At 32.3% G+C, this 13,484-nt stretch overlaps 1 protein-coding gene across 1 annotated transcript in view; it reads left to right on the forward strand.

Annotated features, from left to right (window-relative positions):
• Positions 1 to 1,079: 1,079 nt before the first annotated feature.
• The window catches only part of LOC134851811 (acid-sensing ion channel 2-like), an 89,631-nt gene continuing 77,226 nt past the window's right edge, over positions 1,080 to 13,484 (forward strand). Inside the window, exon 1 of the mRNA XM_063868061.1 lies at positions 1,080 to 1,201. Coding sequence (XP_063724131.1) covers positions 1,188 to 1,201 — 14 coding nt within the window. The 5' untranslated portion in view covers positions 1,080 to 1,187. The remainder of the gene's footprint in view (positions 1,202 to 13,484) is intronic.

Here is a 13,484-nt window from a genome sequence, read left to right on the forward strand (position 1 = left end):
CATCATAGATATGTTTGATTGAAACATGGTTGACATAATTCGACACTTGTTCAAACTCTCGAACAGATAAAAAAAAAGAAAGCAATAAATGTAGAATTAGACTAAGAACAAGGTAAGTTTGTCAGTTTCATCTAAGAATTTTAATGAAGTCTCAGGTCAGCCCATTTTGCTCATTTCATTTCAAGAAAAACTACTGAAGACTGAAATGACAACTAGAACATCATAGTTGCTCCCGATGCATGATGTATACTCGTGTTAATTCAAGGTTAAATACCTATAAAAACTCTCAGCTGCAAATATCGAGTAGTGACTTCAGCTGCCATGCAAGTATTAGAAAAAATAACCAGATTTTGTGGCGAACACTTGTCTACAAATCTTCTCCGATTGATTCATTTCAATGATTGTCTTAAGACATCCTTTTTTAAATTATTTTTGTCATCATTATTTGATGAAAGTTAAAGATTTTTTTTGCAGCTGTCGTTTTTATGTTTTTCCATACATGTGTCTTTTACGATTTTGCAGTTTTTGACAGGAATTTTTTGAATTTGGGAAACATATAGCAGGTCCGTATTTAAAAAAGCCTTAAAACTTTGCATGGTAGTTGGAAAATCAGCCACCATGATTGTTAAATATTTGAATACATTTAGAAATCTTAATACAGAACTCTTATGTTTAGAGAGAACCACGGTAGTGTACTAAACTCTTCATACATACATGTCATCAACATTTGTATCTTAACAATCGTTCTATTGAATAAAAGAGAAATTCGTTACATGGTACATTCTTCGTCCATACGTAGCCGTTAAATTAGTCATTTATAGTAATAAAAACTCTTTATTGGGTATCATAGGGTGGGGAAGGTGTAATTAATATACTGGAACGTTTCTTTTTTTTTCGTTTAATTTAAGGTCACAAAATTATTTCCTTTTGTAGATCAAGTTCCCCACAAGTACTCATTCGGAATCCAGCATCAATTAGCACCCCCACCTTCTGACACTATGAATATGATGAGCTCACACCACCTGTCATCAACTATGAATCTACAGGAGCGAGGAGGAGGGATGGACGGGGAGGGGCAGATTGGGGGCAGGTCATCAGGGGGGTCATCGGGGGAGGGGTCATTCTGCTCGACCAGTTATGCAGACCATGAAAGGAAGACACTTCTGGATTTTGCAGATGAAACCACAATGCACGGGGCCAGGTTAGAACGATTTTATTTTTGACTTGAAAAAGATCATTTTGTTCCGACCATCTCACCTTAACGAGACTGGGAAAAGTGTGTTCTCGGAAAGCACATTATTCTTGCCTTTTTCTCAAAAAGTTTGCATTTATTTTGCAATATTCTTGCAAGAATTGCATTCCAAGTACACCATTCCAAGAGGAGGAACTATGGCATGTGTACTCGTAGGGGCTCAAGTGTGGTATCATATTAATTTTGCATTGGAAATGATGCGGATTCCATAAAAACTTTAAAAAATTATTTCAATCTCGAATATTTTTGATTTCGAGGATGAATTAACAAAAACTGATGAGACGCTGACCTCCCCACTACACTTTTACGTTTTTCTTAGTGATTATTACCTCTCAATCTTGCAGTATTTTATCTAATTCAGTCGTCCTTTCCTTATACACTTCTTAAACTTTGTTGAGCTCTACAAGAGACTTTTTCTGATTTAAATATGTAGGAAATTGGATTCATCGTTTTTTGCCTAATTTTTGATTGACTAAAAAATGATTAAAATGGTCGTTTTTAGAGTAAAACTTTGATTCCGAATGTTGCAAAGTCATTTCCAATATCATTAACTTTACTTAAATTCTAAGCAAGTTTTATCCCGATCAGTTTTATCCCGATTCAACCCAATTTGAGAAAAATTTGTTTAAATTTTCAAGTTGAATTCGTTTTGTCCGGATACATTAAATCAGCACTGTACCTTGATTGCATTATCAGTTTAAATAGGCTTTGAAAATCCAAACTGGAGGAATATGCTTTGGAATTTAAATAAGGTAGCCGGGCTGGTTGCAAAAAATGCTAGTCAGAGAATTTCTATATTATGGCCCATTAGCTTCATTTATTTAAATTTTTGCAATTTTTAAAGATGTGTCATTTATCAAAATAAAACATTTATGATATTTCAAATGACTATTATTTTAAAAAAAAGTTTTGTCTGTTAGCTAAAAAAATAATTGACCTTTCAAGCATATCGCATGATTTAAAAAAAGGTTCTTTTATAACTATTTTCATTTTCTCATCCAGAATTCCGAAAACCGTATCGGTCTTCATTTTTTTTTCTTCAATTTGAGTCATTGCAATGCTTGTCAATTGAAGTTTACAAAAAGGAATATTAAAGGCATGAAGAGCTTCAACATTTCTTTTTCATATTTCTTAAAAAGATTTTTCAGCCAACTTAAATAAGAAAAAAACAATCGCTCATGATAGACATGATGTTATAAGATTAAATTTTTGAGCTAATTTCTGAGAAAATTTCCTGATTTTGGGGTTAAGTGTGTTTACAGTGTGTTTACAGTGTGTTTACCTACTATTACTATTACAGCCGTAATTCACTTTCTCAAAAAAAAATTGAAAAATTTGAAACGTATCTAGAAAAAATTGTATTTTTTCGTTTTCCAGACAAAGAATTTTTCAGACTGTAAAATTTTAAAATATTCTTCAGGGTTTAACTTTAAAATATTCATCAGGGTTTTCAATATAACTTTTTGTTTTTTGGTTTTAAAAGCACATTAAATCATTCAGACTCGTCTCAATAGCTAAAAAAAATTAACAACAAAAATTCTAAATTATCAAAAAAAAAACAAATCGAACAAACTTTAAACCCTTTTATTCATGTTTTGCGATAAAAGTTTGATTGATTACAATGCTCTGTGCTAGTTGCACAGTAAGCGGCCATTTTTGTTTTCTATGTTATTCTTCTTTTATAAAGATTAAACTCAATCCTTGAAAATTGCCGAAGATTTTTGAAACACGCGAAACACTTGAGTAAAAAAAAATGTTTTTGCCCGAAAAAAGTATCGAGTCTGTTCATTTTTTGATTGAGCTCCACGACTTCTCTTGCTAATGGCCAGCGTGAAGATATGAGAGTCCTTATCAAAAATACAGGGAGCAATTTCCGGACTTACTATTGATAAGCAAAAAGGAGGGCAACAAATGTTATCAGTTAGTAACAGTGATGCAAACTTTTGCTCACTTCAGAGTTGAAGTGGTGTCTGATTATGATGAATTGGCCAGCATTATTAAGATCTGTTTTTAAGCTAACTAGTCAAAAATATCAAACGTGGTTGTTAACACAGTTTACAAACCAGCAGTTTCAGAGTGTCGAAAGTCGGATTTAAAAGTTAACAATTTTTTTTTTTAAAAAGCTGAGATGATCATATCATGGAGAAAATAGCCTAACCGACTCAAAAGAGAAAAAACCTTGAAATGGTATGCTATTGATTCAGAAAACTTTACTTCTTGATTTCAGCTGCAATGAAAATTTTCAAAAAAGCTTTCTCATTATCGTCTGAAAAAACAGCTTGAATTTTTGACATTTGAGACAAATTGAATCATACTTTCTTTCGGCCTCGTAGAACAAATGAATGAGCCGATATGAATCTCATTTGAACTACGTGAACTCTATATTCGGAAATAGCAGAAGACGACAATTAATTGCTCTAAGAAATCGATTGAAGACAAACGGTGGCCAAGTGATTTCAATCAAAAACTCCAAACTCAACAATTAGTTTTTTTTCTAATTCATTTTTTCAAATTTTTTTCACAATGTGGGGCCAAACTGTGCATTTTTTCAACTGTATGCGGATTCTACAACAGGCCAAAAACAGAATTGTTGCGGAATCCGCAATTTTGCTAAATTTTTTATCTTCTTTGTTGTTTTGGATTCCACGGACAAGTAGCTAAAACAATGTATTGCTTAAAACTGCTTCAAAAACAGGCAACTATGCGGAATCCAGAACAAACTTGTGGAATCCTCAACAATATTTGCGGAATCCGGAATAGCTTGTGGAATCCATGAACTAATAATGATATATGTGTTTAGTAAACTTAAGCTGTCGTGGAATCAGCAACTGTAAGTGGAGTTCAAAATTGTAAGCGGAATCTGCAAATTGTTAGCGGACTCTGCAAATTGGAAGCAGAGTCCGCATAAATCTGCAAAATGCACTTACATTTGCAAAATCCGCTTGCATTTGCGGAATCCGGAACAAAACTAATTCGCCCACAAAATTATGTTACAGGTATTTGTACGCGGAATCCTCGAAATTTTTTGTAAGTGGAATCCAATTACATTTTGGAACATGTTTCAAGACTTGTCTCTGGAATCCAGGAACATACAGACACAAAATTGTGCGCCTATCCAGTGCACATTTTGGCCTCGTTATGCATAAAATGACCGGTGCAAATGGACAGCATCCTAATGTTCTTGTCGAAAAATTAATTGGCTCTTAGAAAAACAGGATAATATTTTTGCGTGCAAGCGTGCAAATCAACACTGCTTGTCATGATTGAAGCTGATTTTATTTCTGAGCGGGATTTTTTCAACGCATACAGCTTAAACTTACAAACAAATGGGGCGTCCATTATCAAAACCGGTTGCGTGCCGAGATGGGGGAGGGGGGGGGGGGGGCAAAGCATTACAGTACGAGTTCCATTTTTGACCAATGCATTTTTGGTTAATTTTTTTTTAAATGCCCAAAACGTCATTTTTTTAGCCTTTTTTAAACATTTGCCAGCGTCAAAGAATATTTTTTACAAAATAGAGTCCGTAAAATATTTTTGGAGAGCTCGGAAAATTAAATGTATCAACTTAAAAAAAGGCTGATAAAGTTTTAATTTTCTTTTTCGAAAAACCACCCCCTGAAAAGTCGGATTCAAAACAGATTGCACGAAATTGCATGTCCAAAATCTTTAAAAAGATGGAAAGATCAGTGTTGGCAAAAGTGTTCGTCATTCATAAATATGCTGTAACTAATAAATCATTCCTAATTTACGAAGTCTCTTCTTTTTTTGGAACTTTCAACTGTATGGTTTCCACTGTTATATAGTGAGAAATAGAAAACATTCGAACAATTGTATCAACGAAAATATTTTGTTGGGTCAATTTTTGCCTTTAAAGGTCTATGGAGCAGTAATTAATTTAAAAAAACCATACTTATGAACTACAACGAAATTATTTTTCTTAACTTGGAGATTTTTTTCTGAAAATCCACCCCCACACGCCATATAAAGTACAATGTGATAAATTTGCTCCTCAATATTTGAGCTTCCTTCAACCCATTGGGTACAATTTCTAAGATGGATCAATTCTATGCGTTAATAGCGCGAAATATATCGCGCGTTAATTTTTCAAAATTGGCCAAAATGGCAACCTTTAAACCACCATAACTCTAGAAAATGATCACAGGTAAAATATTTTTTCCAGTTAAAGCCCAGGAGAACAATATTTTTTGAATGATTTTTAAAAATTCCGTCAAAAATGTCTAGTTAAAAAGTCAAATTTTGTATGAAGAAAAATAAACCACCCCGAGCACAAATATTTCGTTACTTTCGTTACGAAAGTCGGAACATCAAGAACTAATATCTTTCAACTCAGACAAGTGCTTGCTTGATTTATGCATGAAATTTTTTCTACTGGGAACAAGACAGAACGCAGGCGGGAACGAAAAATGGTAACGCAAAATGTAGCCTGCGTCCTTCAATATTTTAGCAATATATTTTTAATATTAATCAGCAATCGAGGAGAGTATTACGTTTTTAGCAATCAGCAATTGTAACACAAGTAATCAAGAGAGAATTGCCTTGAGTCTTTGAAACTTCTAGCAACCAATTTATCTGGTGCGCTGAAATGGAATGAAATTTACTTTGTTTCCTTGTAGACTGCAATTTATCAAGCTGGCATTTTTTATTATCCTCCGCTGATATTGCATCAACTTTTAAAATACAATGCAACTTGAAGCTGTCATTAGCTTATTCAACTCAGAAAAGAATAAAAAACATCAACATATTGGACAAGTAATGACACATGTTTTGCTGCTCTTGAATAGATTTTGCTAAGAAATGTCTGATTAACTATATCCTTCGACTTTGATTTTGCCCTCTCCAACGGCTATAATATAAAAAACAAGACTGCTCGTATCAGGGCAAAGCCCTGAATGTTCCGACTGCCTTTTAAGGTTTATGGAGCAGTAATAACATAATAATCATTAACAAATTAAATGTAATAATAAAAAAAAATTCTATAAAATTTGAATTTTTTGTTCTATAAAAATCATCCCCACACGCCATATGAACTACAAAAGATTTCGCTCCTTGTAACAAATCAATTATGGCAATTTATCCTTTATTCCATCATATGTAAAAATTTCAACTGTGAAACCGGGATTTTTTAGTAGTTGTAGAGAAAACTACACAAACGTGAAAAAAAAAATTGTTCAATTCATTGCTTGAAAGCCAAAAGTTGCAACAATTGTGTCCCGTGACTGTAGCTAAATAAACGGTTGTTTCAATTAATTCATTCATTTAATATCTAAAAGTCACGTTAATAGCAAGAAATATATCTCGCGGTAATTGTCCCAAACTGGCCAAACTGGCAATATTTAAACCCCCATAACTCTACAAAAAATGATCACAATTGAAATATTTTTTGTAATTTAAGCTCAGGACATCAATAATTTTTGAATGATAAAAAAAAATTTTCGACAAAAATAGCTAGTTTAAAAGTCAAAATTTGTAGAAAAAAAAACGCACACCGAGCACAAATATTACGTTACTTTCATATCGAAAGTCGGAACAAAAACACCCTAAGCACAAGTTTTTTTTAACAAATAAATGTCATATAGAAAAATTGTTCGTAAAGCTGTATTCGAGCACCGAAATTGTGTTCGCCTTTTGGGCGAATAGTTTATCATGAGAAAAATGCCTACAATGCCTCAAACTGCCTGAGAAAAATGCCTTAAACTGCCTTAAACTGCCTAAAAAAGAAAAAAATGACTGAAAATCTGCCTGAAATTCATTGGTTAAGCTTGTTTGTTGAGTTTTGAGCCTTCATTCAAATCAGGGAAAAGGAGTGTTTTGGGTACCCAGCAAACGATGCCTTAAAACTACTTTCTGAGTTTTTTTCTCCAACCATGGGCTACAAAACAGTGTTATCCATCATATTTTTAAATTTCAACTGTGAAACCGGGATTTTTTAGTAGTTGTAGAGAAACTGCACAAACGTAAAAAAAATTGTTCATTTCATTGCTTAAAAGCTAAAAGATGCAACTTTTGTGTCCCGTGACTGTAACTAAATATTCGATTATTTCAAGAAAAGTTTTAATATCCAAAAGTCAACATCCGTGTGAAATGTATTTTTAACGAACAGATTAGAGATAATTTTTTTGCTTGTTCTTCCGACTCCTGAAAATGCGGAGGAACTTTGTATTCGGTTGTGTTTTAATTTTTCTCTTTTTTATACGCAAAATCCGGTACTACAAATAGACAATGGAATGGGTCAAGTGATTTATCACATTAAAGCCATGTCTGATATCGTGATTCGAACGACATAAGAAAATTTTGAAAGTTTTTTCACAGTGTCGAGACAAAACGCTTTGAAACTTTTGATTTTTGGTCTAATTTCGAGCTAATAAGGCGAGACTGTTGTCTTACAATAGCTTATTTTAGCTTAATTTGAGTTGTGAAAACTTAGTTATACTCAAATAAAGGTAGTATTTAAATTTTTTTAGGGCAATTTTAAGAATCAAAAACGTGAAAATTAAACAAAAATTTTGCAAAACATTTGAAAAAAATTTTGAAATTGTTTCACAAGTTTTTCAATTTTTTTTTCTCGTTTTTTAAGTCATTTTTCTTTAAAAATTCAGTCAATTGACCTATTTCATAACGACTCCGAAAAAGCCTTAGTTCTATTTTTTTCCTTAGATGATTTTTATCACAACAAGCAGAAAAAAAACTCCAATTTGAAAAAACTTTTTTTTATGTATATATTTTTTAAGACTGTGATCGGAACATTCTGTGCTAATTGCACAGTAACCGGCTGTCTTTGTTATGTTCTCATTTTATTTGTCAAAACGTTTCTGACAGATTTTTTCATTTGCATTCGAGACAAACTTTGATTCCAGAGCAGCAGTTGGGCAAATTTTTGGCAATGATTGGTCAAAAAAAAAGATGCGAGCGGTTCTGATGTTTAACTTTTGTTTTCTACGAACATGCGCTTTTCAGTTTTAAAGTGAGGGATATGATCAATGTTTTTGTCTTATTTCCTTGATTTTGATAATGCTTTGCAATTTTTCCAGTAATTTTCTATGATATTTATCAATTTCTACAATTTGTTTTAGCTTCTCATTTTTTTTGATCGTGACCAATTTGAAAAATTTTTAAGAGACTGCTTATTGGTTTGGACACTCAGTTGAATCGGAAGGGTTTTTTTCGTTATCTTGTATGAACTACCTCAGGCCATATATGCTTTTATTAATCATGTTCTTCAAAAGATCGTGTTCAGGCTTAGTTCCAGCTTAATGTGTTTAACTCTACCACACATTTTTTTCGTTCTAAAATTGCTGAATAATTTTGTTTCTTTCAAGATCGAACAATTGATGTAATTTGAATATTATTGAATCATTGCCGGATGTTTTCACAAACCTTTTTAATGCGGTTCATTTGTTGCCTAAAAAAGTGCTTTACAAAGCGAACATTCGTTATTGTAACATACTAAAATATCAGTCAATCGGCAACAAACAGACCACGGTCTCCAATTAAAGTTGGATTTCGCTTCATAGTATAATTAGATCAGAGAGATGACCGGCTTGCTAACTGTAGCAAAATACCATCAGCTACGGGGAGGGTTCTCATGCTTGAAGGACCGAATGCTTGACAAATTTCAGCCAATCAAAATCGCTAAGCGTTTCTATTGGCTAATGCGTTTCTCAAAAAATCGAAGTCAATATTAACAGAAAATGTTTTAAATCAGTCAAAAATAATCAAAAATATTACAAATTGCGGGTTACAACCGCAATACTATTCAGATAAACATCAAAATTTATGAGTTCAAGTTCATAAGAATTTTTAATTCTTGAAAACTAATCTGCTTATTATCGAATCGGTCAGTATTAACACTATTGGCCTGGATTTATTTTCTTACTTCGAAATTTTCACGATTTACTTTGAGATTTTGAATACTCAATTCTGATTGGCTGAAAGTAAGCTAAAATAAATTCCAAGCATTTCGGTCCTTCAAGCATGAGGGACGCCACCATCAGCGACTTTGAGATCTTTAGTTATATAGAAAGAACAAAATACTTCAACAAATTGACACTGTGTGAAAAATTACTAATGATTGTCCCGACTAACGCTACTAATGGACCAAAGTGTGAAGGCTTCGGATGATATGAAATGAAGATTTTTTTCTTTCATGGACCACCACTGTTTTTCAACCTTTTAAATACGCGCCGATGTTAACTCCGCGACTGGAAATTCATTGTCTGGACAGGGTTTTATAATCGCGGAAACGATTTGGAAATATTTTGTTCCCGATAGTCACGAAATAAGTTGCAAAACTTGGAAATTAGCTAAAATAATCATATCATAAATCCGCGCTAGTTAGGAAATTAGTATCCGGATTTGTGAGCAACACCCAAACTAAGATCATTTGGATTTTAATCGATTATAATCGATTTCTAAGTCGAAAACAATCCATTATAACCCAAAACAGATGTAAAATTTAGAACATGAATCGATTATTTTGCCATTATAATCGATTCTTTTTGAAAAAACAATCCATTATCATCTTTTACAATCGACTATAACCCATAACTTTTAGCACCAATTTTGATTAATTTATCAAGATAATCCAATATAACCCAATTTTTATTATTATCAACTTTTTTTTACAAATAGAATCTTTTGTTGTGCAGAAATTTAGCAAACTTCGCCAGAAATTCTATGCCGTGTTTTTCACAATTATAGCAACCAAAGAAGATAAAAATTCAAGCACGATGACGAGACAACATCCATATGTTTACTCTCCCTGAATTTTCGACCATCATCCCCAACTTATGAATGTAAACTGGAACTAAGGAAGTTGGTAAAAGAGTGGGAGTTCAACCAGAACTCCTTAGTTCAACCATTGGAATAAAGTAGAAAACACATAATTATAAAAAGGCTATATAAAGAAACAAAATCAATATGTCAAATCTATATACGAAAAAACCTACATCTACGAAATTTTTTAATGTAATACACAGCAACTGCACTAAACAAGAAATGAGACAAATTGAAAAAAAAAATTAAATATAACTTCTCAAAAAGATACTATAATTGGTAATTATCGATTAAAAAATGCAGCAATTACAAAATTTGTTATTCGTTGAGTTTTTATGGTCTCAGAATTTCTATTTATTGTTGATCTCTCTGAGGTTTTTTGATTGCAATCAGGAAGATTTATTACATCAAATCTTTGAAGTTTATTAGATTTAAAATTGCACTGTATCACTACATCATCGCTTATATCGAACAAAATCAAATAATTTTTTGATCAATTAATTAGTTACTCATCCAAATTCATCGTTTTGTTTTAAACATTTGCTGCTCAGGTAATTTCTATGCCTACGAAGACGAAGAGTTTTTGTTGCAACGATTTTTGACCTGTTTTTAGAGCAAAAAGAATTTTTCCGTTCGAAAAAAACTTGTTGTCGGTCTAAAATTTTTCAGCTTTTCTTTGATGGCTGATTTGTCAGAGCAAAATACTTTCTTGTGACTTCTTCATTTTTGGTTCAAAATGAAAAATTCTTTCCGCGTTTCTAAATTTTCTAAGCTAATTTCTTTTTAAAACTCACTCGCGTAGCGTTCAGTTGAACAAAAATGACTCAAAGCAAATGAAGCAAAAAAGGAATTGAGATTTGGATTCAAGCAAATTTGGATTACAGAAGTTTTTTTTAAAAAAAACAGATAAAAATTTCTGTGCAATTCTTATGTAACTTATTAACTAAATTTCTGAAAAAAAAACATACAAATTAAAACCTTAAGTTTACTTAAACAGGGCATACAAAGTAACCACAACAAAAAAGGCATCATTTTCAAATGACTTTCAATCCGTCACTATTATTATTTTAGCCAGCCTATTGAGGATTTTGTTGTTCTTAATTTTTTTTTGGAAACCTAATTTCTGCTCTCAAATTTTAAATTTTATGTTTTGAACTCAAACTTTACGTTTAAAAACCTAATTTTAGCTCAATGGTTATGTTAAATTTTAGTTATTTTTTATGTTACTCACGTTATTTTTAAGCACTTTGAGCTCAAGTTATTTCATACTGATACCGACCTGATCTGCGATCTTCCGATTGAAGTCCTGGCACTTACCGACAATACTACACTGCCGTAGTTTCTGCCAGGAAAAACTCCTTTTTTTGCTTTTTGACCCTCATGGTGAAAAATTAAAGCCTCTTGGCCGACAAATACAAACTCAGATCCACCTTAATCAAGCTTATACACCAGTTTGAATTTTCTTTTTGAAGTGCTTGAAAATTTTTTTATTGCGTATGTCAAATTTTTTAGTTTTAGCGTTTTGAGCATTTTTTCGCAAATTTTCTTCACAAAGGTCTGACTGTGGCTATCTCAATTTTGAATAAGGAAGATGAATGTGTATCTACCTCTGCAGTTTGCAAAAGCACTCTGGTTGCCCCCTTCATTGTTCCGAATTTCAGAGAAAGTGACAAAATATTTGTGCTCGGGGTGTTTTTTTCAAGAAATTAAAAATGTCTTTCACCTGTGATCTTTTTTCGTTACGTTATGAGGGTTTAGAGGTTGCCAACTTGGTCAATTTAGGATAACTAATGCGCGATATGTTTCGTGCTAAGAATGGATGAGCAGTAATTCAATCCGTTCAACAAATTTTTACAAATTAAATTGAGGTATGCTATTTGTTTTTGTTAGCTTTTTGATATATGCGAAAATATCACATCTTACTCTCCATGGCGTGTGGAGGACTGATTTTTGAAACATTGTTTTGTAAATCATCATTATTTTTTACATTTTTTCTATTGTTTTTTAACTTTCATTTGTTTGTATTTTTATTACAGTGAACACTAACACATAAACCTTAAAAACCAGTCCAAAAAGTCAGAGCTTTGCCCTAATACGAGCACTAAATAGAAAGTGTTTACATAATCCGTTTTAAATAAAACATTTATTTACTTACAAAATCACGTCGTCAAATTTTGCTTGAACATAGACTTGAGATAATTTAATTGTGAACCTCAATTTAAGGCGGAAATGGGAGTATACTTCAATGCAAGGCATCGCATTCAAAAGTGTGATAGTTTTACAATACTGCTAAACTTAAGACTCCAACCTAAAGTTTCCAATCTCGCTTGTTGTTGGGAGACTGAGGCTCAGTATTTTTGGATCACATGACAATTCTACCTATGTCTTTTATATTAAATGAAGGTCGGAATGCGCTATGGATGTTTAACAGAACACAATGCTTAAGAATTTTTAGGAGACAATGTTTAAAAGGCTATCGAGCTTAGCGCTTAAGAAGCGTTCAGAGCAACCATCAGAGTAAGATGAACTCGATCCAATTTCAAGGCTAGACAGTACCTGCCTAATTTTAGTCCAAAAATTCATTTCATTTTTGTCTGGAACTGGGACAGTCAAAAATTCAGTCTGGAATGAATCACTTGAAAGCAGCAACTTCCATGCTAAGAAAGAAAATTTTTTGCAAACCGATTCGTTGTATGAAATAAATGGAAATATTTCAACGTTTCATAGCCTGAAAAACTTACTTAAAATTTTTTTTTCGCGAATCGTTTCAGTCTATGAAACAACATAAAATAATTCAAAATTTCATAGTTTAAATGCTTACATGGGAAAACTGAAAAATTTTGCAAAATGATTCGGTCCAAGAAATAACTTGAGCTATTTCAAAATTTCATAGCTTTAAAAGCTTGCTTAGAAAAACTGAAACTCTGAAACTTTTCGCGAAATGATTCGGTCCAAGAAATGACTTGAAATATTTGAAAAATTTCATAGCTTGCAAGTTTAGTCTACGACATAATTTGCATTATTTCTAAGTTTTGTAGCTTTATTAGCTTACTTCAAAAACTTAGCTTTTCGCGAACTGTTTCAGTCTATGAAATAACTTGTATTATTTCAATCTTTCATAGCTTGATTAGCTTGCTTCGAAAAGCTTAAAGATTTTTGTAAACTAATTCTGTTTTTGATTTAGCTTTATAAATTTCAAAATTGCATATCTCTAAAGTTTACCTAGAAAAACTTCATTTTTCGCGAACCAAATCGATCTACGAAAGAACTTGAAAATTTTCAAGTTTTTAGCTTGAATAGCTTGCTTAGAAAATTTAAAGCTTTTTGCGAACCGAATCAGTCTATGAATCAACTTGTAATAATTCAAAGTTTCATAGATTTAAGAGTTTGCAATGAAACAATATGAACTTTTCGCGATCTGATTTAAACCACGAAAACA

This window comes from Symsagittifera roscoffensis, chromosome 7 (assembly GCF_963678635.1).
Source record: "Symsagittifera roscoffensis chromosome 7, txSymRosc1.1, whole genome shotgun sequence".
In the NCBI taxonomy this organism is placed as follows: Eukaryota; Metazoa; Xenacoelomorpha; order Acoela; family Convolutidae; genus Symsagittifera; species Symsagittifera roscoffensis.